Raw genomic sequence first — 13817 nt, 5'->3', positions numbered from 1 at the left:
TCATTTACGCAAAGGGTGTGTTTTAACTAAACACCGAATTTGTTTTTAAGTTTCTTTATGATGTTCATAGGGTTTTATGGCTTGTTATTGTACCTGCCACGATCATTCACGGAGACACTTCAGCAGGTAAGTCAAACTACAGCCACTTAAACATTTCTGTGTTGAGTTTCACTTACCTAATGGACACACTTCCTTGTTTTCAGATGTAATATACGCTGAATGTCTTGGTAATAGAGTACAGTTCACCATCCACGGTTCATCAAGTGCAGTGAGCCCTCTGGAGGTTTATGCAGTCAGTAAGTTGTAATGGGTGGCATGCCAATAATTTATTAGACCTCAGAATTAATTTGGGTCTCTTCTTGGTGTTTCAGATGACACACAGATTGTACTCCTCACACCTTACCTGGCAGCTCAATGTGGCTACACTCAGAAATCTGATCCGTTGGGTAATACAATAGTCTCAGCCTCCCTACAAAGTTGTTTTGCGAAGAACAAGGTACATGTCCTTATAAAATAAACATTTTTCTAACCAGCTCTCAATTCATCAGATCAATGAGGAATTAAATGGAAGGTGCTTAATTCTATCTAATGATTTATTTGTAGGATGGCATGGCGTTTACAGTGGCCATGCAGTTTAAGCTGTATGACTTTCCAACATCTTCTGAGAAAGTCCACGAAGTGACCAAATCCTGCAGTTATAAAATGAAATCGCGTGAGATTATGTGTGAAACAAATTTCATGGAGGTAAGCAGTTTTGTTTTTCTCTTAAATTTCCAGTAATTAAATATAACTCATTCAGATGTTCCTTATGTCTTCTGTATGCATCATGCCAGGTTTGGTACGGTAGCGAGTAGTTTGGTTTTGACCAAATTGGTTTGCTGTGGTTCATTTGAAGATGATCCCTCAAGCTCCGAAATATTTGCTTTGCTCACAAATGCAGTTTTTACTACAAACATGTACTTCAGCTAACGGCAAAAAGTTCAGTGGCTGTGGGTTTTGGTGGATCGGTGTTAACATTTGTTGATGCAGTGTAAATGTTTCCCAACATTAGTTACAATTAATTTGCTGCTTTAAAGTGGCCATATTATGACTGCTTTTCCACAAGTAATATAGGTGTATGAGTTCCATAAAGCATGTTTCAAAAGTTGTTTGCTCGAAATAGCTTGTAGGAAAAGATTGTTACCCATCTCTAGGAGCCTCTGTTTCAGGGCAGTTCAGATTGTGCCGTTTTGAGCTAGTCATTACATATTTATGAGCTACTGCTCCTTTGATCACGCACCACTACTAACGTCATGTGATCGTGCGCATGCTCAGTGGTATCATGAGCAGTACAGACCATACTGTGTTAATATTTTATATATTATTATTATTATTATTATTATTATTATTATTATTATTATTAACGGTTTATGTTGCCAACAGACAAATCATGCAGAAAAGTATCACTAATAAGTACACTACAGGAGAAGAAACTCATGACACACAATGATTCCAGAGTAAATTGTGATGTTACGTTAGCAGTCACAACAATAAACTCGTTTTCCCTGGACAATGCTAACATATTCCCATTATAAAACATTTTCAAACGCATTATTTTCGCAAATTACAGAAATTAAGACCCGGCGGGGGGTGTATACTGCTTGTGGACCGCGTGCTAATTGCTAGAAGCTAGCGGGAGGTCCGGACTGTAAAGTTATAAGAGGCTCGGGGGTTAGCCTCGTCAGAAAAGCCGGGGCGGTTAGGCCCGGTCTCGGTGTGTCAAACTCATCATGACACACAAAGATTCCAGCGTAAATTGTGATGTAGCAGTTTCAACAATACACTCGTTTTCCCTGGACAATACTAACATATTCCCGTTATAAACATTTTCAAACGCATTATTTTTCGCAAATTACAGAAATTAAGACCCGGCGGGGGATGTATACTGCCGTCCAAAGCGAAAGCGCAGTAACTACACACTTGGTCGAAATTGAGTTAAGGCTTGAAATGAGCTTTATGACATCTGTTCTGTCTTGTGACAAAGTCTCCTGGTTCAATTTTGTCCCGTTTCAGAGAAATGAGGGTGTCAAAATTGCAGTAACTACAAAATCCATGCTAATACCAAGTCAAACCGCAGTAAGTGATGTTACTGCGTTCTGGCTTTGTTTTTCCAGCTTTGATACCGCAGATACTGCGGTTTCCCCCGATCGTAACACACAGAAACAACAAACCATGGCACAATCCCGCGGCCAAATGATGGTTGAACTCGCGTTAAAACGCAAAAAAACAAATACTGTTAAGGAAGATAGCTAAATAATACCTCATGCTAAGGCAAATTACAGCTTTATAAGTAGTTAACATTGACTAGCCAGCTGCTAGCAAGTTTTGACCTACCTGTGCTCGTCCATTGAAGGCAATATCCTCTGACAATGATATAATCCGATTCAAGCGCATTGGTGTTTGTTGATTCGAACATCTCTCCACTTTTTAGGCAGCTAATCAAATTGTATTGGCAGGGGTTACTCCTTCAAAAGTTTGATAAGAGTCTGGTAAAGTTTTATTGTTAGGCAAAGATAGCGGAGCCCAGTCAAACTGACGAGCGCAGCCGGGCCAGCAGAAAACACACTATGTGAAAAAGTACACTTCCATAATAAGTGCTCTTTCTCCACGAAATAATTTTGTAGGCTACTTAATATTAAAACAATTAGTTTAGTACTTCTTAAGCTAATCTTAAAAATATCTAAATTTACATAACTGTGCTACTTTGAGATGAAAATTAACTAAAATGTACATACTGTTAGTTACCACTTATAGTACATTTGAAACAATAATATCTTTGGGACAAACATGTTCTTCTATTTTTAAATTATGTTAATTTTTAACTACTGTTTTAAAGTAAACCTCGTCTAATGTAATTTTTTTAATAAATAAAAATTAATAAAGTGAGTTAAATACTCTCTTTGTGGTAAAAGGAGCATTTTTAGCATTCACAAACATAAATAAAACTATTACAGTTATTAAAAACAATCAAAATGTATTAAGAAGCATGAGAAAAAGTTGAATGAACACATTTAGTTCGTAGATACTGCACTTTGCTTTTGCAATAGTGTTTTAGTTGTGTAAGGTCTTTCAAAGGCAGAGTGCAGTATCTGCATTTTGGGAGTCAAAGGTCACATCGGTGGTCATGTTTTTATCTATAAAAAATTCTTCCTAACAAGGCATTACATGAATGCATTACCACTAATCTACCTACAACATGTTTGGCTGGCTAGTGTAAAAACTTTAAAGCCATTTTTCTCAGTTTCAGTGTTTGCGTAGATACTGCACTTAGGCTTTGGAGGGCAGTATACTGCTTGTGGACCGCGTGCTAATTGCTAGAAGCTAGCGGGAGGTCCGGACCGTGTATATATCTATGCGGACCGTAAAGTTATTAGAGGATCGCCTCGTCAGAAAAGCCGGGGCGTAAGGACAGTGGCCGGTTGCATAACATAGCCGCGATGTTAAGACTGCGTCTTAAGAATGATTCTGACTAACTAGCAATTGGTTAGGGCTAATCAGTCTTATTATTTGTATTTAAATTAAACCAATCTACCTTTCTATGTAACATACTTAAAACAGGTGTGATCAGTCTTGAAGAAAAAAAATTCATGACTAACTTTTAAGATTAGTCTTTAAGGTTTATGCAACCGGCCACCGGTCTCAGTTAGTTGGCACAAAGCTTTTAGCTCTAGCATCATAAATGTAGTATTTTGTGACAGAAGATGACAACATGCAAAATATAACGTGACTTCTTACCTTTTGTGATGATTCAACAAGATCGCGAATCGAATCCAGTCTGTTTCAGATGTGTGAATGATCCATGAAAGTCCAATAAAATACATCCAATGACCATTTTTGTCCACAAATGCTTGTAATCCGTGAAATATAGATACATGGTCTGTTGTTTACATCAGATTTCGCATGAAGGTCTTATCGCCTACAATCTGAGGACTGTTTGCGTCGTAACACACTGTATATAAGATTACTCCGGGTTCCAATAACCACGCGTTAAAACTTTGTTTTTAAAAGTATGGGGGAATATAATCCATAATATGCAAATAGCGCTGTTATTTCCGTGAGACATGATAACAGCACAGAGGGTCTCATTCAAGTGACTGCTCTATGCTCTCTAGCTACCTGGTGGGTGGAGACCTGCGAGTGGGGTGGTGGGCGGGAAAATTCAAACTGAATGTGACAAACTTTTTGTTACGTCACAACGGAGCTGAGTTTTAATCTGAGACTCAAGGCAGAGGACATTCAGAAACCTGTATCTCACTCAAAACAGCATGGATGGATTTTTTTCCAAGTTTGTATGCGCGTGGGAGCATCAGAGACACAAAATAACACCCCAAAACCCAGAAAAAGTGAGTTTTTCATAATATGGGCACTTTAAAGACTTTATTGGATGAGTAAGTTTTAAACCTTCAAGAGGGACTTCTCTGAGTCTTGAATTTGAAATGATTCTTGCCCTGGCTATCTCGGGCTCCTGAATTGTCAATGGATGTGTATTTTTTGCTAACTCTCTTTGCTGCGTGTTTATTCAGGTATCTGTGAGGAATGCACTACCAGAAAAGTCAGCCGCTTTAAGACCTTTGGTAAGTTTTATTATTTTTATTTTTTGTTTGGGTGCATGAGTATAATTGCGAAAATAGTAAATCCACTATTATTCAGATTGGGTAGGGGAGAGCAGGTTGGTTGTCACACTTTTCACACTGTCTAACATTTACTGAGCACCATACATCACAATGGTATAATTCTTATACTAAATGAAAGAAGGAAGTCTTGGGCGTCTATGTTGTATTCACTACATTTTCACACTGCGCTTAATCCTGGGTTATCTTCGTTTTAAACCCTGCTTTAAGAATAGTTTCATAATTTCAGGGATAACCCCGCTTCTAAATTAACCCAGGGTTATGAAACTCTGCTAGCCCTGCTTTTGTGGCGTTAACCCCGCATTGCGGTGCCAAACGCACAGTGTAAATCGAAGCAGATTGTTATGACCCCCAATTAAACACCAATCAAGGTGTTCAGGGTTGCTTGATTATTACACACACGTATATGAGCAGGGTTTTCAACGTCAGATTATGAATAACCAGGATTATGTCTTAACCCCTGGTTAAGTATGAACAGTGTGAAACGTGAATCAGATAACCCAGGAGTCCATTAACCCGGGGTTTAGAATAACCTGGGGTCAACTATTTCCGGTGTGAAAGCATGTGACGACTTGCCCCAAGGTCGATAGGTTTGTTCGACTTCATGCGCCACAAGAACCGACAGTCGGATGACTTCATAGTACCGTGAGAAGGATTCAAAAAATCTTACGGAGTAATTTCGGCTCCTCTTGCTGTACTTTGACGTCATCTACCTGTAAGTTCTTGCAGCGCTGCATGAAGTCAAACACACCTACAACTTCTTAGGTGTGTTCGACTTGATGCTCCAAACTGACGTGTGCTAATGTTGGCTACATCTCAGGGTAAGCTTAACATAGCACATCAGCTAAAGTATCAAAAGACACGTTATTGCCTCCTCTATTTTGTGCAAAATAATTTTTAGAATTCATACCTTACAAAATTGTATTGCATAAAATGTGCAACCTTTTTTTTACTTTAAACCAAAAAATACGAAAAATTCTTGATCTTGACCACATCAACTGCATCAGCTCACAGTTTATGATTGATATGTTGACATTACTCTGCATTTATGAACTCTTCATTTCATTGTGGTGTTTGTGACACATACATGCTTTAAAACACTGTAAAACAAAGTAAAAATGAAAGTGGTGGCAGTTTAACCACTGTGTGCCAAAAAAGCCTTTTTTTTCCCTTTTAAAGTTTGGAAGAAAACACAATGTTCTTAAAATTAAAAAGCTGTTTTATAATGAGAATCTCTTCCAGCACGCCTGTGTGTGTGTCGCGCAACAGTCAATTTGAATCTGACAGTGTCAGGGCCAGATTAACACTTTGTTATACCCTGGGCAACAATATTCAAGGGCCCCATCATCATGACCCCAGGATCACCATAATATGGTCATATTCAGAATATATTACTGTATTATACAGTAAATATACTCAATACTTCAAATTCTAACTGTCATCAGGTGTATTTTGATTTACAAATATTTAAATGCTCATACAAATGCACTTCTATGTCCCCTATCAAATACATTCACTCACATATGATGCTATGAAAACAAAACACATCAGCATCTGTATAATCTCCGGGCTATAAAAGTAAGCTGGCGGTGTAGAAAAGTCCTGGCTAATTTAGCTGAGTTGTCCTCGTATTAATACAAATTTAAGATGACCATGGATTAACTCTAATTTGCATAGTCATTGATATAAAAAGCTTATTTTTGCATATACAGGCATTGTCTAAAAATGAAAATAGGCTTTTACTTAATTATTATTACAAGACCATCATATAGCATATATATATATATCTCTATATATCAACTTTATTCAAGACACAAAGGTCCATAGAGACAACACTATACAAAAATAAAACATACAAAACATTAAGAATGATGCAAATAAAGCATCATTAAAACATATACAGGCTACGGGTCCAATGTTTCCAAAAGCATATATTAGACACCCAAAATAAAGTGAAGAAAATGATCTTTAATTTGCAAGTCTGAACTGAACATCAACGCAGACATGATTTTCCTCACAGAAGTTTAAGATCATATAAGCTACATCTTGAACGTAGATATATAAATGAACACAGGGAAAGGAAGTTTAACACTGTGAAGCACAAGCAAACATGCTGGAAGGCAGCTAAAAACCATCAGGACAAAAACACCGGCTTATTTTATTTTATTGGAGCCTTACCTCCAGATAACGTAATAAACTGGATTGATGATTTAAATGTTGTTAACTCACACGTGCGTTGTGAACTCTCCGGATTTTATGTTGTGCACCGCTCCACTCGTTCACTTGCCACATGGTCGGTTTGTTTACAGTATTGCGTGAGCAGCTACACTGCAGGTTCGACTTCATTTGGCGCTAAGCAGACCTCTCGGTGATGTCAAAGTACCGCGAGAGCGATTCAAAGCAGATTTCTTCATGTGATACCTGGAATCGCTCTCGCGCTACTGAGCTGTCAGACGTCTGTGGGTTCTCTGCTCCCCAGTCACTTTCGCGCCGCTATAGTTATTTGATTTCATACGCCAGTCGGATCGCGCAGATACCTTCGTATCACGTAGACTACACCACTGTTTATACTTTACATTTTCTGCGTTTCTGATGTCCTTTTCCTTTTTTAATTTCCGCTTCGCGCTCCAACTTAGCTTCTCGTTTTTTCCTGTTGTACCAATGCCTTGCGTCACGTAATGCTCGGCGAACCTTTGACCCACCTCATGCGGACTGACCAATGAGGAGAGGGTCTTAACCTGAGGCCCGTCTCTTCATTGGTCAGTCCGCATGAGACTCAATCGCTCTCAACTCACGTTCAAAGTAATAGGCAGCGCAGCGTCTCTCTTTGCAGCGCAAAAACCCGTGTTGACAGTTTGTTTAATATAAAGCGGCCAGCGGGAGATTACCAGATACAGTATTTTGCTCGTGCCCTTGCTGTCCTGGGCCCTTTGGAGGTCTTGGGCCCCTGGGCAATTGCCCAGTTGCCCGTATGGTTAATCCGGCCCTGGACAGTGTATGTCACTGTTCATCCAGAAATCCCACATGTAGTCCCATTACAGTGTAAATGCTAGGATTAAAGCCCAATCCCATTTCTCTGTCTTATCCATTACTCCTACCCCTTAGTTTTGCACGTTCACGTGAGAGTAAGGGCTATCCCAACGTGAATGTGCAAAACGAAGGGGGAAGACAGAGAAATGGGATTGGATTTTATATACAGTATGACAAATCTGGATACATTTACCCCAAAACTTTTTTTTTTTTTTTTGAACATGGTAATGTTTTGTTTCAGTGTTTAAATGCAGTGTTTCCCACAGTTCCGAAATTTACTTGTGGTGGTAGCTGGTGAAAAGCGCAATCCTTATCCACCGACAAAAATGGTCTACTATACATGTGACAAAGAACTAATAATGTGTGACACAACACAGTACTTTGATTTATTAAACATTAATATTAATTTCACATTATAGTTCATTAATCTAACCACCCCAAACTTTCTTTGCCATAAACAAAGCTGACACGTTTGTCAAAGCACCACGAAAACACTTAAAGGGATAGTTCGGCCAAAAATGATATTAAACCCATGATTTACTCACCCCCAAGCTGTCCGAGTTGCATATGTCCGTCGTTTTTCAGACAAACACTTTTTTGGATATTTTGGAAAATATTTTAGATCTTTCAGTTGATTAAATGTGAAGTTACGGGGTCCACCCATAGTCCACGACCTTAAAGTCCAAAAAAAGTGCGTCCATCCTTCACAAATTAAATCCAAACGGCTCCAGGATAATAAACAAAGGTCTTCTGAGGGTAATCCGTGCAGTGTTGTTGAAGAAATATCCATATTTAAAACTTTATTAACGAAAATAAATACCTTCCGGTAGCGCCGCCATCTTAGTCGCGTCCGCATTCAGGAGAGAGTATTAGCGTAGTGTACGCACTTTTCTTAGTGACGTATGACAAATTCAGAGGGCGGGGGCACAGAGCAGCAGCAGAGTAGCCTACGTAGGCTGCGTAAGCTCTCATCCTGAATGCGGACGCGACTAAGATGGCGGCTTAAAAAAATCTATACGGTATTTAACAAATAGTAAAAACAGGTGAGGGTTCTATGGAATCATGAACTGCACTCTCCACAATGACGAGGAACTATCAGCAAAGGATATTGATTTCTACTTTACTACTACAAATATATATATAGGGGTGGTTTCCCAGACAGGAATGATCTTAAACTAGGACTAGAGCTTGGTTTAATTAGGAAATATAACTAGTTTTAACAAACATGCCTTACTAAAAACATTACATGTGTCCATTTTGAGGCAAAACACAGGGCACTGACGCATTTTAAGATATGTTAAAAAGAGATGTTATTAGTTTGGACAGTTCTCTAGTCTAATCCCTGTCCAGGAAACTGCCCCATAGAGATGAGAAATAAAAACCCACTTTGTCCAGTAACAGTATCAGCTGTTTGGCCAAGCTCCCGATGTTGTCATGGAAAGGTTGGTGGTTTTTAGTCACATGACCTGCAATCGCTTGCGGCTTCCAGCACTCTGTCTGTTATAATGGCAGAAAAAATCGGCAGCCACGTATCGGCCGATGCTGATACACATAAAACTCGCAGATATCGGCCCGATATATCGGCCGGCTGATATATCGGTCTATCACTAGTGGAAAACAAGTCAGTGACAAGAAAATGCTCTTTTACCACTTTTAAATTTGAAATAAACCCGAAAAATAACAGGAAATGCCAAAATTTATGTGTATATTTACAGCTGGTCTATTCGCACTGGATTAATATTACCTGAGGTAATATCTCCAGACCTTTTTACAGAAGGTAAAAGTCGCCGTAATCTTAACTGACATTGTCCCATAATGATTATTGACATGGAGCATTTGAATGAGACTAAAATCACTGAGAAGCTCTGATAAAAGTTGCTTAACCCCACCTCCCGATGTAAAACCAATCCCGTCAGATTAGTATTATTGGGACAGGGAGTAGACTAGTCCTAGACAAAAAACATTTTAAGAGCTGTCCAAACGGAAAACAACTTGCACTGACACATCTTCTAATACACCAGTACTCTTTCTTTTTGCTCCAAATGCACACAAGTAATTTTTTTAGTAAGGCATGTTTGTTAAAAATAGTTATTTCATAATTAAACTAAGGCGTAGTCCTAGTTTAAGATAATCCATGTCTGGGAAACCGCCCCTAAAAGTTAACCCAGAGAGAGTTTAGGAATGTCAAATGTATAAATATCCAGTGTTAACTATCAATCCCTGGCAAAGCAGTGTGAAACCGATAACCCAGGATTCAGTTTACCTACGGTTTAGATTGAGCATGAACATGTGAAAAGGATTTAATCTTTTTGGTTTATTTTGTAATTTTGCATGGGAAAGCAGCACTTATTTTTGCTAATTGTAAAAATGTAATCCTGCCGATGCTATAAATGCTAAAATTGTCTCTAACAGCCCACAGATGATTCTAACTTGGAACTCTGGAAGATCATACTGTACACCCCTGAAGAGAAGGCTTTTAATGAGGAGGATCTACTAAAGATGGGTTACAGTGTTAACAGTTCTCCAACAAGACTGGTGATGCGAAGCCCCTACAACATGGCCGAAAGCTTTGTAGAACATGTATGAATTCATTTGAGTGCCATGATTCATTTCTCACTGTTTTGTCTGTGTCTTACTAAAGTGTCTTTTCTTTTCAGGTCGCAGACGTTGACATGATCGTGTTCAAATCGGCGGTCTTATACAGAGACCGATGGATGATGGCTATAGTGGAGTCATCAGCTGCCTGTCCAACAAGTGAGGCTTTTTAATACACAAACTATAATGAACAAAGATCTTAGACTTTCTGTGTACACACAAGGTCTGTTTCTCTCAAATATTGTGCACACATCTGTCTAAATCTGTGTTAGTGAGCATTTCTTGTTTTCTGAGATAATCCATCCACCTCACAGGTGTGGCATATCAAGATGCTGGTTAGACTGCATGATTATTGCACAGGTGTGCCTTAGGCTGGCCACAATAAAAGGCCACTGTAAAATGTGCAGTTTTGTCTCACAGCACAATGCCACAGATGTCACAAGTTTTGAGGGAGCGTGATCTTGGCATGCTGACTGCAGGAATGTCCACCAGGGCTGTTGCCAGTAAATTGAATGTTCATTTGTCTATCATAAGACGTCTCCATAGGCGTTTCAGAGAATTTGCCCAAACATCAACTGCAAACCAGCCCAGGACCTCCACATCCAGCATCTTCACCTCAAAGATCACTGAACTGTCAGAAACCGTGTCAGGGAAGCTCATCTGCATACTTGTTTTCCTCATTGGGGTCTCGACCTGACAGCAGTTTGTCCTCATAACCGACTTGAGTGGGCAAATGCTCACATTCGAGGCGTCTGGCACTTTTGAGAAGTGTTCTCTACACGGATGAATCATTAAAATGCCTGTCAATTGCTTCGAATCAATTTGCATTCAATCCTAAAAAAAAACTGTGTTGTCTTTGTGCAAACAGATGGAGCCACTGTTGTCGGTCAGATGATTTTTTGGCACGTTCCTCGGCAGATCCCCCATCTGATGTCTTCTGATGTTGAGATATTGGAGGTGCATCTGGGAATTAATGGCAGAAGACTCACACCTGCTGAAATGGCCAGCCATAACTACACCATGTCCTTTACAGAGTCCCATATAGTCGTAGTGATTCCCATTGGTTCTCCTGATGGATACTACAAGGTTGGGTTTCTTCCTCTGGTTCCTTTTACTTCTTTTTAATGTAAATAAAAATGACCAGCCCATATTTCGTTACAGAGTCATGTTCACATGGAGCACTACCATATCAGTTACACCATAGAGCCCATGCTGGAAATGCTGTGGAAGGAGGTATTGGATAGGACCACATATCAGGTTTTGTTCCCCATTACCACCCCTCTGACACCCTGGCTGCCCCAAATCACTGACAGTGAGTGTTAAATTTGGGCAAAATTAGAGAGTTGAATTGAATTCCAAGTTAATTATTTGTGTGAACAGATACTCTGGCAAAGCAGAAGATGTTTGATGTCCTGCTGGGTTACTTTCTGCCTGATGTGGAGTTGTTGAATATCACTGTGGGCTCTGAGGTGCTCATCGTCTCTGAGCTCATCAGTAAAGGTTTTGGCCTACAGCAGCACCACTTCCCCAATGGCACCAAAGGGTTTTCTCTCAGGGTGTCCTTCTCTGATCCCAACGTCCAGAAAATGGTGCGTTTCTGATTTTTCCTTGCTTGCTGGTTTGGATGCGTCCATTGTAGACTGAAGTATGGAGCATCATCAAACTAAGATTAAATAAGATAGCAAAGTAATAGATTTATTTTCTATGCCAGACATATTTATGCGTAATTATTTTAATATGATGTTTTGTTAGTCTACTTAGCCTCTGAATTTTCCCTGCTTCCCATTCAAAAGTGAATATAACAATAGGCTTGTTTGAGATGCGGCTCGCCTTGACTGAAATTTAGACGAGAGCATGCGGCTGCAGTGACGGGAGGGGTCACCGTGATTTCACAAAGTAAGAAGTGATCCTGGATCAACATTTTTCGTTTTAATCAAAGATACCCCAACTTACCCTTAACTCAAAACCTAACCATTTTTAAACCCTCAAATTAGTGTGAAATAATGGTTTGAGGGCACTGATCTATATAAATGACTGGATTGTGCATAGAACGCTTAACGTAATAGCGTGAGGTGAAGCCAGCGCAGAGTTCGAGCGGCCATCTTGGTATACCCAACCGGCAGAGAACGTCATTGACTTCAATTCAAAAACATGATCTAATTTCACCCGCTTTACAGCGTATCAGTCACACAAGGTTAATTTTTCAGATATGTGTACATAAAATAATAGTTAATTTTGGTGTTATTTACAATGTTTGTTTAAATAGGGCATGATAATGGATTTATAAAAAAAAAAAAACGTTAAGTTGAGTGTGTCTGTTGTATTCTGTTAATGACACGGGTAAAATAAAGTTTTTGACATTCAGCTACACGGTCAGCGATATTTCTCTAAGTTTAGGTAACTTGTAAGTTTAGATAACAATTACAAAACCAGCAAATTATTGCATGCACATACGGTACAAAGCATGATTATTTATTTATTTAGATTTCAGAATGAGCACGTTTGTCATTAATACTAAATATGCTGCGGTCTGTCTGCTGATCTGATACTGTAATAAAGATGAATGTATAATAACTGATTAAAAAGCAAAATGTACAATGTCAGTAAATAACTGTACATGCTTAGGACGTTTGCGTTGTAATGTACAGTGATAATTCAGATATAAAAACAGAGACTAGTAAAGTGATGTTTTATTAAAATCTGATAACGTCCATTGATTTAATAGAACGTTTGGGTATACCAACATGGCGGCGCGGTGGCTTCACAGTTGTGACGTCATGAGCAATCCAGTCATTTATATAGATCAGTGTTTGAGGGGTATTTTTTTAAAACTAAATCTTTAGTCCCTAAATCTAACATGCACACTAATCCTAATCCTGCAATCTGATTGGTTAATGAAAACGTTGATCCAGAACCAACTATGTTGTTTATCCAGGATCACATCCTACTTTGTGAAATCACGTTCACCTGAAGTGGTCGAATAAAAAAGGCTTAAGTTGGACACTTCACCAATATCGCAGTCCAGTCGACCACAAACATCAGAGGCATAAACAAGCGACTTTCGAGGAACACTCGTAACTTCTGGTAAACTCCGCTAAGAATAAATAACAACAAAGTCCTTTTTAAATAGTTTATTTATATAACAAGCAAAATAAACAACACGTAGATTACCTAGGAAACCAAAACATTTGTCATTTTCGACAAGGAATTTATTCAAGAGTTTAGATTAGCAACTAGTCAGACCATTAAACAAGCAGAAACCGGAAGTAAAGTTCCGACCAGACACGTAATTGTGTCACCGCATGTGTGTCTGATGAAACCATCTATAAGGAGAATCAACGAAGTTGAACTGTTCATTACTGGAGAACCTTACTTGGTAGATTTTGGGATGTATAAAGTCTAGCGGTAATACTAATTATTTTCGGTTGTGAAATATAAACAGCCACAGTTCAAATGATTCAGCACCAATGCAAAAGTTTAAAGGCATTTACTAAAAATATAAATCTCATAAGTCAATAAGTA

General features: G+C 38.9%; 1 protein-coding gene across 1 annotated transcript in view; it reads left to right on the top strand.

The window, feature by feature from the left end:
* Positions 1 to 13817, top strand: part of zpax2 (zona pellucida protein AX 2) — a 28589-nt gene that overhangs the window by 498 nt on the left and 14274 nt on the right. The window contains exons 2-11 of the mRNA XM_065268859.2: positions 71 to 126; positions 204 to 296; positions 372 to 496; positions 604 to 744; positions 4563 to 4613; positions 10113 to 10280; positions 10358 to 10454; positions 11164 to 11381; positions 11457 to 11607; positions 11676 to 11884. Coding sequence (XP_065124931.1) covers positions 71 to 126; positions 204 to 296; positions 372 to 496; positions 604 to 744; positions 4563 to 4613; positions 10113 to 10280; positions 10358 to 10454; positions 11164 to 11381; positions 11457 to 11607; positions 11676 to 11884 — 1309 coding nt within the window. The remainder of the gene's footprint in view (positions 1 to 70; positions 127 to 203; positions 297 to 371; positions 497 to 603; positions 745 to 4562; positions 4614 to 10112; positions 10281 to 10357; positions 10455 to 11163; positions 11382 to 11456; positions 11608 to 11675; positions 11885 to 13817) is intronic.

The sequence above is a fragment of the Paramisgurnus dabryanus genome, chromosome 12 (genome assembly GCF_030506205.2).
Source record: "Paramisgurnus dabryanus chromosome 12, PD_genome_1.1, whole genome shotgun sequence".
Classification (NCBI taxonomy): Eukaryota; Metazoa; Chordata; class Actinopteri; order Cypriniformes; family Cobitidae; genus Paramisgurnus; species Paramisgurnus dabryanus.
The sequence above is the reverse complement of the archived record's forward strand: the minus strand, read 5'-3'. Positions and strand labels throughout refer to the sequence as shown.